Below are 12968 nucleotides of genomic sequence, written 5' to 3' on the forward strand. Positions count from 1 at the left end.
GGGAGCAGCAGGCAGAGGTAGAAGCAGGCTCCCCACTGAGCAGGGAGCCCAAGGCAAGACCCGATCCCAGGAGCCCCGGATTATGACCTGAGCCGAAGGCAGACCCTTAACCGACTGAACCACCCAGGCGCCCCCCTCTGATCCTTTTGTATAAAATAGAGGCTGACAATATCTGCCTCACGATGCTGTCATAAGGATCTTACATACTCATAAGCACTAAGCCTGGAAATAAAATAAAATAAAATGAAAAATACCTTTAAATCTCACCAATGCTTTCTGTCATCATTAACTGACAGGTGTCTCTTCTGTGTTTCCTGCCTCAGTGACAGAGCCCTAGTTAGCGATCCACCAAGACAGAGGAGAAAGGAAAGATGAAGACTTTTAACTCTATGTACTCGGGAAGGAGCATTTCACCCCCAGAGGGCCTGCAAAGGGCTAGGGAATGAGTCGGTCAGCATGGCTGGGTTGGCCTTCTCCACTAATGAAGCTAAAAGTTCAGAGGATGCTGGAAGGAAAAGCTACATGTTCTCCAAATTATTACAGTACATGGAAAATAAATCACCAAAGTGTAAAAGTCCTGAACGACCTCAGGCCCCCCCACCAGCTGTCTTACCACCTCCCACCCACGGACCTGCTCACCACAGAGCTCGGACCAACTGACCTCTCCTTACAAGGAGAGGATGTAGGTCCCTTCAGGGAGCAGCTAAGTGTGGTTGTCCCCCCAGAGGTGGGAGATATGCTGGGCAGGCTACTCTCCCTGCAAATATGTCCACCATCTTCTGTTCCATGCCTAAGATGACCCTTTCCTCACTGGGGTCTTTTTGATGATAAAGAATCCTCATTAAAGAAACCCTAGGAAGAGGTCACTTTTACTTTTATAAGCTTATATTTTACATTCATTAACTTTCTCATCCTTAAGTTTGCTCACTCATTCATCCACTTTCCAAGTATTGACTGAGTGTCAGCCACTGGGCTTGGAATCACAGACAGTACAATCCTGCCCCTGCTCGCAATCCCACAGCATCGACAGAGAACCCCAGACGCCCGCACGATGTGGCGCAGCTACTCCAATGGGAGTACGGGGGTGCCATGGGAGTGCAGACGGGTGAGCCGTGCTCCCTGCCTGGGACAGTCAGGGGAACCTTCACGGGGCAAACGGTGGTAGAGCCTGTGGTCTTGAAGGTGAGGTGGGCACCGATCGAGGTGGGGGAAGGGTGAAGAGGCAGCCGGGTAAAGGGAAATTTGTGGCCGACAGCATGGAGGTGCTGATGAGCAAGGCGCGAGCCCGAGGGCAGCCCGGGGCACAGCCCACAACAGCTTAGATCTTTCAAGAGCGGAACCTTTTAGGAGGGCTTCTTTGCAGAGGGTGTCGGTGTGAAATTGGAGATGTGGGATGGGGGACAGAAAGGAAAAGAGGTACACACCAAAGATAAGCTTTACAAAGTTCACACTTGTGCTGTTTTCTTCTCTCTCTGTATCTCCCTGTTTGTCTCTGTCTTGCCCTCTCTCTGTGTGTTTCTCTCTCTGTCTTCTGTTTCTCTCTGTATCTGTTCTCTTCTTTTTGTCTCTACCTTTCTCTCTGTATCTCTGTTTCTGTCTCTCCTTCTGTTCTTCTCTCAGCATCTCTCCATCTCAGTGTGTGTGTGCCTCTGTATCTGTCTCTCCCTCTGTCTCATCTCTCTGTAAGTGTCTCTGTCTCTGTCTGCATGTCTCTCTCTGTGTGTCTCTCTGTCATTAAGTGCCAGATCCGAGAGCAGGACATACTGGGCCCAAAGAGAGAGGGAAAGAGTGAGGGGAAGGTCAGACTAAGGTGGCGGGCATGTGAGGGGCTGTCGCTGGATTCCTCGGGGCTTGGCAAGCTGCAGGACTCCGGGAACAGGGAGTGAGAGGCAGTGGAGCAGAGAGGATGGCTGGGGAGAGGTGGCCCCGTTTCCACCTCTCCTCCTTTGCAGGGCAGAGAGGGGAAGGGGGGAGCGGCTGCACTTGGCCATTGGCTGGAGGAGCCCCGGGGATGGAACTCCATCAGAGGGAAGCAGATGGAGAGCAGGCCTCTGCTGGAAACCCAGACTCTACCTGCCTGGCCCAGGGATCATTCTGAGTGGGAATTCTAGGTCTGCAGAAATCTGGGACACTCGGCTTCGCCCTGTTTAATGAAGAGGGATGTCACAGTCTCTGCTGTTCAGGTCAGTGGAAAAAACAGACATTTTCCTTCTCACCTTGAGGTTTTCCTGTCCTCCCAAATTTAAAAAGGAAATATAACTCAACACGTCTTGATTGTGGGTGTGGGGAGCACTGCGGTCTAATTTTGGTCGGGACAAACGACTGCCTGAAAAGGGGAGAATGCAGGAACTTACGCCTCCTTCTCAGGCCACATCCTCAAAGAGTGGGCACACCTTGGTCCCCAAGCGACCTCCCGGCTGTGTGTTGCGACACGGATGCTACCCGTCTGTCTCTTCACTCCCGTCTTCCCCAGACCAGTGCTGGAGCAGGAGGCAGAGGGAACGTACAACAGAACACCTAACCTCTTAAGTCTCCCCTTTCTGACCTGTAAAATGGGGATAATTCCTGCCTCGCAGGCTGTTGTGAGGATACAAGAAATCACTTGTACGAAAGTCCCTAGTACAATGCCGAGGACATAGCAGATGCTCAGTAAAACATGATCTGATGCCAAAAGGAGAAATGAGGTCCACGGTGTCGGCCCAGCCGGGGCAGCCGGAGTAGGCACAGCCAACTGGGAGTGTGCAACAGGGAGGGCAGAGCCTGGGAGAAGGGCTCACGGTGAGATGCCATCCCAGCTACAGCCCACAGACACTCTGCCCAGTGGGGTGAGGAAGTGCACCTCTTGCCCAGGGCTAAGTGACACAAAACAGTCCTCTCCCAGAGCAGTTGCAGGCAGTCAGCTGGGGTCCCGGAGCTTGGCGGCATTCCCCAAAGGACATCTAGGAACTTGTCTGCAGGCTGGAGGAGCAGCCGTGGCTGAAGCTCTAAAGGCTGGCCTGGCTGACCCGGCATCCGCTGACTCCAGGCAGAATATGCCCACGTCGTCCCCACCCCCATGGGCTGACCCTCTCCCAGCAAGGACACTCACGGTCATGACCACAGCCATTTATTCACTCTGTACCAAGCAGGACGCCGAGATTCCTTACATGTGTCATCGCACTTAATTGTCATGACAAACCTAAGATATCATTATTAGAGGCAGGGACTGGGGAGACAAGTAGGGGCAGAAGGTGAAGGTCACGTGATCCCGAAGTGGGGGTTCCGAGGACCCCGGGGCCCGGCTCTTAGAGAAGTTGCTGCCCTGTTGGTCTACATGGAAGCCTTCTCTGCCTCCCCCTGCTCTTCCCTTGAAGAGTGATTGGAAATAATAGAACTGTCACTGGAAGTAATGAGAAGTGACAGAGGCTGGGTTAGAGGCTCATTGCTCCAAGTCTGAACCATCCCGACAGACCCGAGCCTAAATTTAAACAATGAAGTCACAAAGCAATTTCCCCCCCTGAGATTTGATTTCCCCGCCCTTCCACCAAGAAAAAGAAGACTATGGCAGGGGCTGAGTCTCTGTTTGATACAACGGATTCCTTCTGGAACAGAAAAGTCCTTCTTGGCTTGATCCCATTTGCTTTCCATGCAGACAAACACCAGTTACAACCCTGAATGAGCAGACCACCATTCTTAATGAAGAGATCCAAATTCATCGATATACTTCTTTCTCTTTTTCTTTTCTTAACATCCCCTGAGGGATGCAGGAGTCAAGGTAGCTACGTAGCTGGCAGGTTGTGATGAAGAATGAGACCATAATTCTCAAAAGGCAAGGATATCGGGAGGTTTAATCCCTCTAGGAAGCACCTGGCTGAAGGCCAAGGACACACACTGCTTAAATATCCTTTCTGATGATGAGGTGGGGTGATCTATCAACCCACCCGCTGTTTCTTTAGCACCAACCTTGAGACGTGAAAGTGCTGTGAGGGACAGAGGAACATCAGGCCCAGTCCCTGGAGACCTACAGAGAAGAAATACCCTATTTCCATAAGACAGCTCATAATTAAGTTCCTTCCTCCTTGGGACGCCTAGAAATCTTGGTACTTTCCTTGATGCTAGTAGCACTTTCATATATCTGTAATTCCCTGTTCAGGCCTACGTTGCCCCCAGAGGCCTGGGTTCTCAGATGGTGGAAACTATGCCCTTCGCATTAACGGGGTCTCAGAGCCTAGGACGGGGCCTGAACCAGACAAGACGCTCCCCTTTTACAGCTCTTCTGCGAGAGTTTGTGGATGAAGTAGAAATCATGCACACGGGTAAGGGAGGCTGAGGAGCAGCGCCACCATCCATGAAGAAGCATGAGCTCAGAGAAGCTCCTCTGTGAACACCAAGAACCCAGCGGCTTAGCTTAGCTTTTCTCTGCCTTTTCTACTTCTATGCCTTCCTCTTCCCCCTTCTCCTCTCCTTTCTCCTCCCCTGTCACCTTTCCGACCTGAACTCCTCAGATCCCCCTTGCTGCCTCACTGCAGAAAAGCCTGCCATATTCCCCACTGACTGGGGAACCCATTCCAAAGATGGCTGTCGCCCCTTCCGCTCTTCCCAGGAAGGAAACGGCTTTCTCCCTGGCTTTCCACTGAAACGAAGCAGCCTTCAATCTTATCGCCACCAGACTCTGGCTGATGCTAGTCACACAGTGATCCAGCTGCCTGTCACTAGCAAAATAAAGGTTGTTTGATTTCAGCATTCCTTCCCACTTTGGTCTATATGGTGCCAAAGGAAATACACTTGTATTTTTCCAGAATCCAGATAGTTAGGAAGTTCAGATAACTAGATTTTATATATATATATATATATATATATATATATATATATATATATAGTCTGCATTCTTTTTTGTGGGGGGAGAGGTGGGAGGCAAAGAAGTGAAAACTGGTGGAAAAAGGAATTTAACTAGAAAAGCAACATATAGGGCAAGTCATACCGAATCACACACCTTCACCACCACCTTCATCACCACCACCATGGTCTCAGGACTGTGTGCTAAGAAGAACAGCTCATGATTCTGACCCCACAGAAGGTCAAGGTCTCCACAATAACCTTGAGTACTATAAGAGTCTTCTGATTAACCAGAAGAGCTAGTAATCCCTCTAAGATAGATGAAGGAATTCTAAATCACAAACAATAGTCATTAACCCAAACAAATCAGATTAACCATTTGAATGGAGTAAGGGGAAAGGAGTAGGGGATAAATGTTCTCACTGAGTTTTCCACCGTGGGATTTATCTTTTGGCCCCGTATAAACGAAGCCTCTGCTTCTTGGTAACACAGAAGCCTTGATTTCAGAACTGTGTCCCTCCTGGGAAATGAAAAGCAAATGGTGAATTTTGCTTGCAAACAGTTTCACACATTGGGCCCCCTACACAGAGATCTACCTAGGTGTCCATGTTTGGGCCTGTTATGTAGGTAACTGCTTAGGATAAGGTCCTCTGGGTGAATATTTCAGTTGCTATCCTTCCAGGGCATAGGTCTCTGATCATCCTACCCTGACCTTCAACAATGCTCCCTGGCTAACAGTGCTGCAAACAATACTTCCACTACTGCTCTCTTCACATTAGGGGGCTGACCCTTCTAGATTTATAATCACATGCAACCAGTTGCTATGAGTGGACAGTGCCTGAAAAAAAATCAGATAGTCATGGCCACACCCATGTGCTCCTAAACACAACCACATCTCCACCAGCCGGCATTAAAAAAAAAAAAAAATCAGAAAATATTAGTGGTATCAGGAAACATAGAGATAAACTTAGTCTAATAATCTCATTTTGCAGAGAAGGAAATTGAGGCTCAGAGGGGTACGACTTTCCCAGAATAACCTAGCAAAGTTATGAAGGCACTAGAGCTACTGGTTTACCATTCTATTCCTTACGCACACGTGCACACACACACACACACACACCCCTCTTTGAGACTTTGGGCATAATCCCCTCTTCTTGAGTATACCAGACATCCTACAAGGCACAGTAGACGTCTCCAGGATTTCCACTTAGGATGGCCCAATTGAAATGTTACGACATCTGACCTATTTTTCGGACTATTTTTCAATGTAAAAACCACTGCCAATTATTCAGCATTTAGCTCATTTAACTGGCGCATCTGAGAGCAGTTGTGATCTTAGAGCTCAACTACATAAGCTGAGAAGAAAGGAGAGACCTTTTCTATTTCAAGAATGTGTGAAAGGACAGATTATGGAATTCGGGTTCTAGTCGTGGCCCTTCTACGAAGCTAGCTATTTAACTTAAGCCAAGTCCCTCTGAACTTTGGTTCCTTCTTCATCATAAAAAAGGGGGTAGGAAAAAAGGGGAGTACGTTTAGATGAAGGATTTACTTGCGTAGGAAGGGCATCAGGAGGTCAATGAATCCCTAGAAGTTCTAGACAAAGTTCAACGTATATGTGCCTTTTTCTGAGAAGTGGTTTCGTGGTTTTCATTAGATTCTCAGTGGGGTCTGCGATTCTAAATTTTAAGAACCTTTGATTTTTAGATAGTCTCTTAGCTTTGCCCTAGTTCTGACAATCTTTGACTCCATCTTTTAAAAATGTCTGTCTAGTTTATTACCATTAGGTACATTCATGAAATACACGCCACTCATGTGTACACTGCCCAGCTAAGTATAAGACAAAAATAGGATGAGACAAGACATGAGCCTACTGGGAATGTATCATTATTATGACCATCATCATTAATGTGGGAAGATGAAGGCAAGGCATAGAATCCTACTGAGACCTGTCACTGAACTACAGACCAATGGACTGTGCAATCAAGCCTTCCTCAAACTCATTTTCTTGGAAATAAAATTCCTTCCCCACCCTGGCAGAAATTTCAATGAAGAAGTTTATTGTGAATAACAAAATAAGTTTGTGTAACAAATACATTTTCTGGCCCCTGTCCATGTAATGTTCTGTGCATAATTTTTTTAATGGTACTGGTCCTATTTGCATTAATGGACAAGAAAACACAAAAGCAAGTTGAGTTAAAACTGGGCTCCTCATGGGGCATCTGAGTGGCACAGTCAGTTAAGCATCCAGTTCTTGGTTTGGGCTCAGGTTGACATCTCAGGGTCATGAGATCGAACCCTGCATCGGGCTCCATGCTCAGCACAGAGTCTGCTTTCTCTCTCCTTCCCACTTGTGCTCTCTCTCAAATAAAAAAATAAATCTTTAAAAAAAAAAATGACACAATTGTGTCATTCCACAGAGAAATAACCCTCCCCATTTTTCACCTCTCTTGAACTTAAGTGTTCCAGATGTTTCAAAAACCCGATTATCTTAACAAATGCTCCCCAGCTTTGAGTCTCTGCAAGGTACTGAAAGGGGAACACAGTTGAATGGGACAGCACCCAGTCTGCATAGAGCTTAGGCTCTTACTAGAGCCTGAGATGAGCATTTAGATCACCATCACGCAAAAACCACGTAACAGAAAGGCTACTGTGATTCTAAAGAAGAAAAGCCTATCTTGGTCAGGGGAAATCGTGGATGGGCCTGTGAAGGAAGTGGTCTTTAAGAGGAGATCTGGAGGGGGAACAGAATTTTGATCTGCAGGAGCAGAGAGCACGAATACATCTTTGCTGGAGGGATTATCATAAACAAAAGCATAGAAACAGAAAGAAGCATGGGGCCTGTTTAGGGCACAGGAAAGCAGCCCAATTCCCTGCAGAACCTCCTGGAGTGGGAGGAAAGGAAGTGCGATTGACACCGCATGTAACATCTTTAACCTGAGAATGAAGTGTTTGTACTCAATATTATAAGCAATGGAGATTTCCAAAGGTTTTCGAAGGAAGGGACTAACGTCATAGAATTATAGAATTTTTGAATTAAAGATCTCCTTACCTCTGCTTTAGGGACAAGACAGTCAGAACAAGAACGCAGAAAGTTTGCCTGTTTCCTAAGTCCCAATTGTTTGCATTAATACCAGCTGCCTCACCAGGTCACGCTGGTAGCAGTGTGTAGGGTGGAGAAAAGAGCTCAGGCAGGAGACCAATATGGCAGCCATTATCAGAGACCAAGTGAGAATTTAAGGTGGAATAATGAGGACCTGAGCATGGGTGGTGGGGGGATGGTCAGAGGAGGGGCTGGAGCTGGGGGAGCCCATGAAGTATCCCTTCTCTCTCCTCCACGGAGCTCGGAACATTACTTATACATTCACATTAGAGAGGTGTGGCAGGTCCAGAAAACATGAAGTCAACTGGTCCACCCTTGCAAAAAAGAGGCCAGAAATCATGCCAGCAATTATCTTAAGCAGTCCTGGAGATATTCCTTTAAGGGACCAGTAGACGATTTTAGGATTCAGGTAACTCTGAAGGTTTTCTTTCTGGCTTTGCTAGAGGACCAGGCATACCGCGGCTCAAAAGCCCTTAGCAAATAAGGTTCATCCAGCCCACGGAGTGACTCCCTAAAGGGCTTCTTAGCCACAAAGGAATGTCTGGCATAGAGGGGTCCCCCTCAGGGGCCGATCTCTGGATCACCAGCATCACCTCAGGTCTCCTGCCTTGTCCCTCGTCCAGACCCTTCAGCTCATCAACTCTGACTTTCTACCTGAACCGGGATGTCAGGAGTCTGAGTGTGTCTGACAAAGAACACAGACGTGGCAAAAGCTGAACAGTAGGTGTGAATGGCAAACATCCAGTTGTGCAGAACACGAAGTCTGGAGTCTACTTTTTCTCCTCCACACGGCCTTCTGTTGGCACTAATTTTATAAGGACAGAACCAACAAAGGAATCATGAGAGGCAGCCTCTATGATAAAGAGACCATCGGCCCAACAGACTGTTTTCTCACCAAAGGAACGGTCACACGTCATCGGTGCTCAGTAAAGAAGGGACCATGAATCAGTAACATCTTTTGATGCCTGTCTTGTCAGTTCCTCTTTCTCATGAACTAAGAGGATGACTGTGATCAAGGCCAGTCACTTGGTTGCAAATGACTGTGCAGGACGAATGTCACTTTTCACTTTCCACCATCAACTGTGCCCTGTTGGGGCTGGTAGAGAGCCAGGGTTCGAACACACTTAGCTTAGTTTTCCATCCCTTCCGCACACCCTTCCTCCCCCAGGCCCCTCCTTGAGGTCAGGTTCACCCTGACATCTCACCCTTCAGGAAGAGGGCTAAACCGGATTTCACAGCAAAGAACAACTTTGGTAAGCCCTTCTCCAGTGACAGAAGGCTGTAGACAGGGCGGTTTAGCGAGCACTCTCTCAAGGCAAACAAACTACATTCAAATCCCATCTCTGTTAATTACGAGGTAGCCTCAAGCAAGTTATCTGACCTCTTTACACCTTGATTTCTTCAGCTGTAAAACAGGGAAAATAACAGCGGGTAGCCCATAGGATTGGCGTGAAGGGTAAATGAGTTAACAAGACAGTTCCTATCAAGGGTTCAGCCTAAATACTTAAAGAATTCCAGCTGTTTTTAATAAGGGGGCTCTGATGTTTGAGCCTAGTGAACATCTGGTGATCGACAGCTTAGGGGCAGAGGCCGGTAAGGGTGACAAAGGTGCCATCCAACTGTGCCAATTGTGCACAGGAGAAGGATTGCCAATACTTGGCCAGTATCTGAAGGAGCTGAGAAGCTACTGGCCCCTCACCTGCCCCACTTGAGCCAACCATATAGGCTAATGCACCTTTTTTATTTCTCTACCTCGGTGATTACCGACCTGAGGTGGCCTAGAAGGACATGCTTGTGGCAGGTTATAGGTTTAAAAACAAAAAAGAGAGGAGGGGGGCACCTGGGTGGCTCAGTGGGTTCTGCCTTCGGCTCAGGTCACGATCCCAGGGTCCTGGAATGGAGCCCTGCATCGGGCTCTCTGCTCGGCAGGAGCCTGCTTCCCTTCCTCCCTCCCTGCCTGCCTCTCTGCCTACTTGTGATCTCTGTCTGTCAAATAAATAAATAAAATCTTTTTAAAAAGAGAGAGAGAGAGCTCTAGAAATCCACACCAGGGCAGCTTTTTCGTGCTTCTTCACTTTGGTGTGGGGGTTTTCTAGACATCAGGCCCTGCCACACCCCCTGGTGTTTCAGGCTGTCAGAGCGACAAGGGATTTAGGAACGGTTTAATTTGCTTGCTTTGGAGCTAAGGAAACCAAAGCCCCGGGTAGTGAGTTGTCCAAGATCACCCAGCTGGTCAGCTCAAAACCAGGACTAGTTCTCAGGAGGTCTGATGTCCTGCATCGTGTTCACTCTACAACACCCAACTGGCTCTTTGGTCTTCTGAACCCTGGCTAAGTTTTCATCCTGTCCCCAGGGAGCTCCCCACACATCCCTGGTGCATATCATGGCTTTTCCTCCGCTCTCCTGCCTGCCTTCCCTGCCCCTGCCACCTCAGACACTACTGGTCTTCCTGCCTGCTCTTGTCCACACACATCCTTGATGCTACTGTCCTGCCCGGTCCTGCAAACCTTCCTGCTTCCAGCCCAACTGAGAATGTGCCTCAGGGGCTCTGGGCTTTCAGGAGTCCCCCCCCCCCCCCCCCCCCGTGACACCCAGCTGGACATCCCGAGAGCTCTTCTCTTTGCCCCAGAGTCTGCTTCTCTCTGTCCTTCCATTCCACTCCATTTTCCTTCTGTCTTCCTGACACTCCGCTGCTCAATCTCCCTCAGTCTTGCGCTTCTGCTTCATATCCCCCGTTTTCCTCTTTTCTCCCGAGCTCCCAACCCCTTGGGCTTCTCCCTCCTCTTGCCCTCCCTGGGTCGTTTTCCCTGCTCCCGGTCCTGCATGCGCTCTGGCCTTTCCCCCTCCACCTTTCCGTCTCCTCCGTCTCTTCCTCCATTCCCTCGCGCCTCCAACACATCTGTTTCTAATCTGAGCCCTCCAGGCGCCTGTTTGAAACAAAAAACTCCCCCCACCCTCAGGAACCTGGCACAAAAATTCCTGAAGAAACCTTCCTCCCTCCCCCAATTCTCCCCCCGCCCCGCGCAAGACTCCCGAAACTAAACACCAGCCGCCCGCCCGCCCCCCAACCCCCAACCCTCCACCTCGGACGGTTCACGGCCAAACTCCACCAGGAAACACCCCCGGCCCCAGCCCGCTCCCGGGCCCAGATGTGTGAGGCATTTTCGATGGCCGACTGGGCGGGCCTGGGCTGCCAGATGTGCGCCTCCGGAGCCCCGAGCGGGCGCCGAGCCGCGCGCTTTCCCCGGGGGCTGCGGGGACCGGCGTTGGGAGCTCGGGGCTGGCGTGCGCGGGGGCCGCCCGGCGGGTCTCCCGCGCTGCCGAGCACTCACCTAGCCAGAGGAGGACGCGGAGGAGGCTCATCCCGATGCCCGGGCGCTTCCCCGCTCAGGCGCTGCAGGGCTCCGGGGCGGCCGGGCGCAGCCGACGGACCTTGGACGAGCTGGGCGCGGCGCCTCGGGGTGCGCGCGGGGCGGCTGCGGCCATGTGCCGGCGCGGGAGCCCGCCCCGCGCCCAGTCCCCGCGCCCGGTCCCCGCAACCCCCCCGGCGCAGAGGGGCTTCCAGCGCTCGCCCGGACGGGAGCGGGGACCAGGGTCGCGAAGGGAAGGGCCAGTCGGAAAGACGCTACCGCTTCGCGGAACACTTTTCCCTGTTTGGAAAGAAAAAGAAGTGAAGAAAGAGGGGGGGGGGGGCGAAAAAAAGAGTGAGCTGGAACCACATGGTCGCCTCCCACCCGCAGCCCCTCCCTCGCCCTCCCCCCGCGCCCCCGCCCGCGCCCGCGCCCGCCCTCGCAGCTCCGGGCCCGCGGGCCGGGAGGGCAGGGGGCCGGGCCGCACCGGCTGGAGCGGAGGAGCCGCGGCACCGCGGCCACGAGCGGAGGGCCGAGGCCTTGCCGGGCTTCTCCGTCTCGGTTCCCACTTTGTCCCTCTCTCCACTTCTTTCCTGCATCTCCTTTTTCTACCCCCCCCCCCACCTCCACTTCTCTCACGGATCTGCCCTTCTTCCTGCCCCCTTCTTCTCTCTCTCCCCATTTCTTTCCCATTTGCATTCTCTGGGCTCCCCTCTCTCACCTCGTCCCTCCTCTCCCTTCTTCCCTCGCTCCTTCTCTCCTCTTCTCTGCGCTCCCTGTCTGGTTTTGTCACAGGAAACCACAGGCTGACCAGAAGGACGATTAGGCGTGGAAGGGACAGCGGAGACAGCCTAGCAGCCGTCCGCTTGTTGCTCTCCTGGCTTCCCTGCCTGTTCTGGCATCCCCGCCACCGTGTGCCCGGCCTTCCCTTGGCCTTTCGCACCCGCTCTTTCTCCTTCTGCTGTCAGGAGTTACGGCAGCCCATCCTCGGATCCGGACCCGGGCAGAGCTAAGCTAGCCTTCCCCACCATGCCCCCTCCCCGTCCCCCGCCCGGGAGTGGGGCGCCGGAACTCAGGGGAACCCGTCCGCTAGGAAGCACTGGAGCGAGCTGCGCTGCGCGAGGTGCTGGCCAAAACATGCATCACTCCCTTTCAGAAGGAAAAGGCAGAAGGCGTGGAATTCCCTCTGCATGGAAGGGCCGCGCTCTGGGGCTCCAGGGACCTGGCCTCTAGGCCCTCCAGGGACCTAAGGCCAAGGCAAGGGGGGCTCCGTGCACTCCGGGTTGGGACTCTCCCCTTGAGCAGCAGTGGCCGTGCGCAGGTCTCCACGGCCCAGGGCTCCTGCGGGGCACACCTATCCTGATCTCTGAGAAACGCTGGTCGCCTGCGCTCTCTGGTTCCCAGACTCTGGATGTCCCTGGCGCTGTGGCTTTTCCTTCAGCCACACTGAGGCGGGAGGAACGGCTCCCCTTCAGCCTCACCTGTGTCTATAACCAGTTGGCAGCTGGGACCAGCGCTCTGAGAAGTGGGCGTGCTATAGGAGAAAGGAACCCTACAGGCCTGGCCAGCTGCCGGATCACAGATTTGCCCCAATTTTTCCGGTCCTCTTTCTAAGGGTGTTAGATCCCAGGAGCTGTATGGCCCTCTCTGGTCTTTCTGGTTTTAATGAAAACCAACCCATTTCATAGATGGGGAAAACAGAG

The 12968-nt window shown here is 51.5% G+C and overlaps 1 protein-coding gene across 1 annotated transcript in view; it reads right to left on the reverse strand.

Moving 5' to 3' along the window:
- Nucleotides 1-12159, reverse strand: part of CLMP (CXADR like membrane protein) — a 99963-nt gene extending 87804 nt beyond the window's left edge. The window contains exons 1-2 of the mRNA XM_047691075.1: nucleotides 11987-12159; nucleotides 11248-11565 (exon numbers count right to left, since the gene is read on the reverse strand). Coding sequence (XP_047547031.1) covers nucleotides 11248-11278 — 31 coding nt within the window. The 5' untranslated portion in view covers nucleotides 11279-11565; nucleotides 11987-12159. The remainder of the gene's footprint in view (nucleotides 1-11247; nucleotides 11566-11986) is intronic.
- Nucleotides 12160-12968: the final 809 nt, after the last annotated feature.

The sequence above is a fragment of the Lutra lutra genome, chromosome 10 (assembly GCF_902655055.1).
Source record: "Lutra lutra chromosome 10, mLutLut1.2, whole genome shotgun sequence".
Lineage (NCBI taxonomy): Eukaryota > Metazoa > Chordata > Mammalia > Carnivora > Mustelidae > Lutra > Lutra lutra.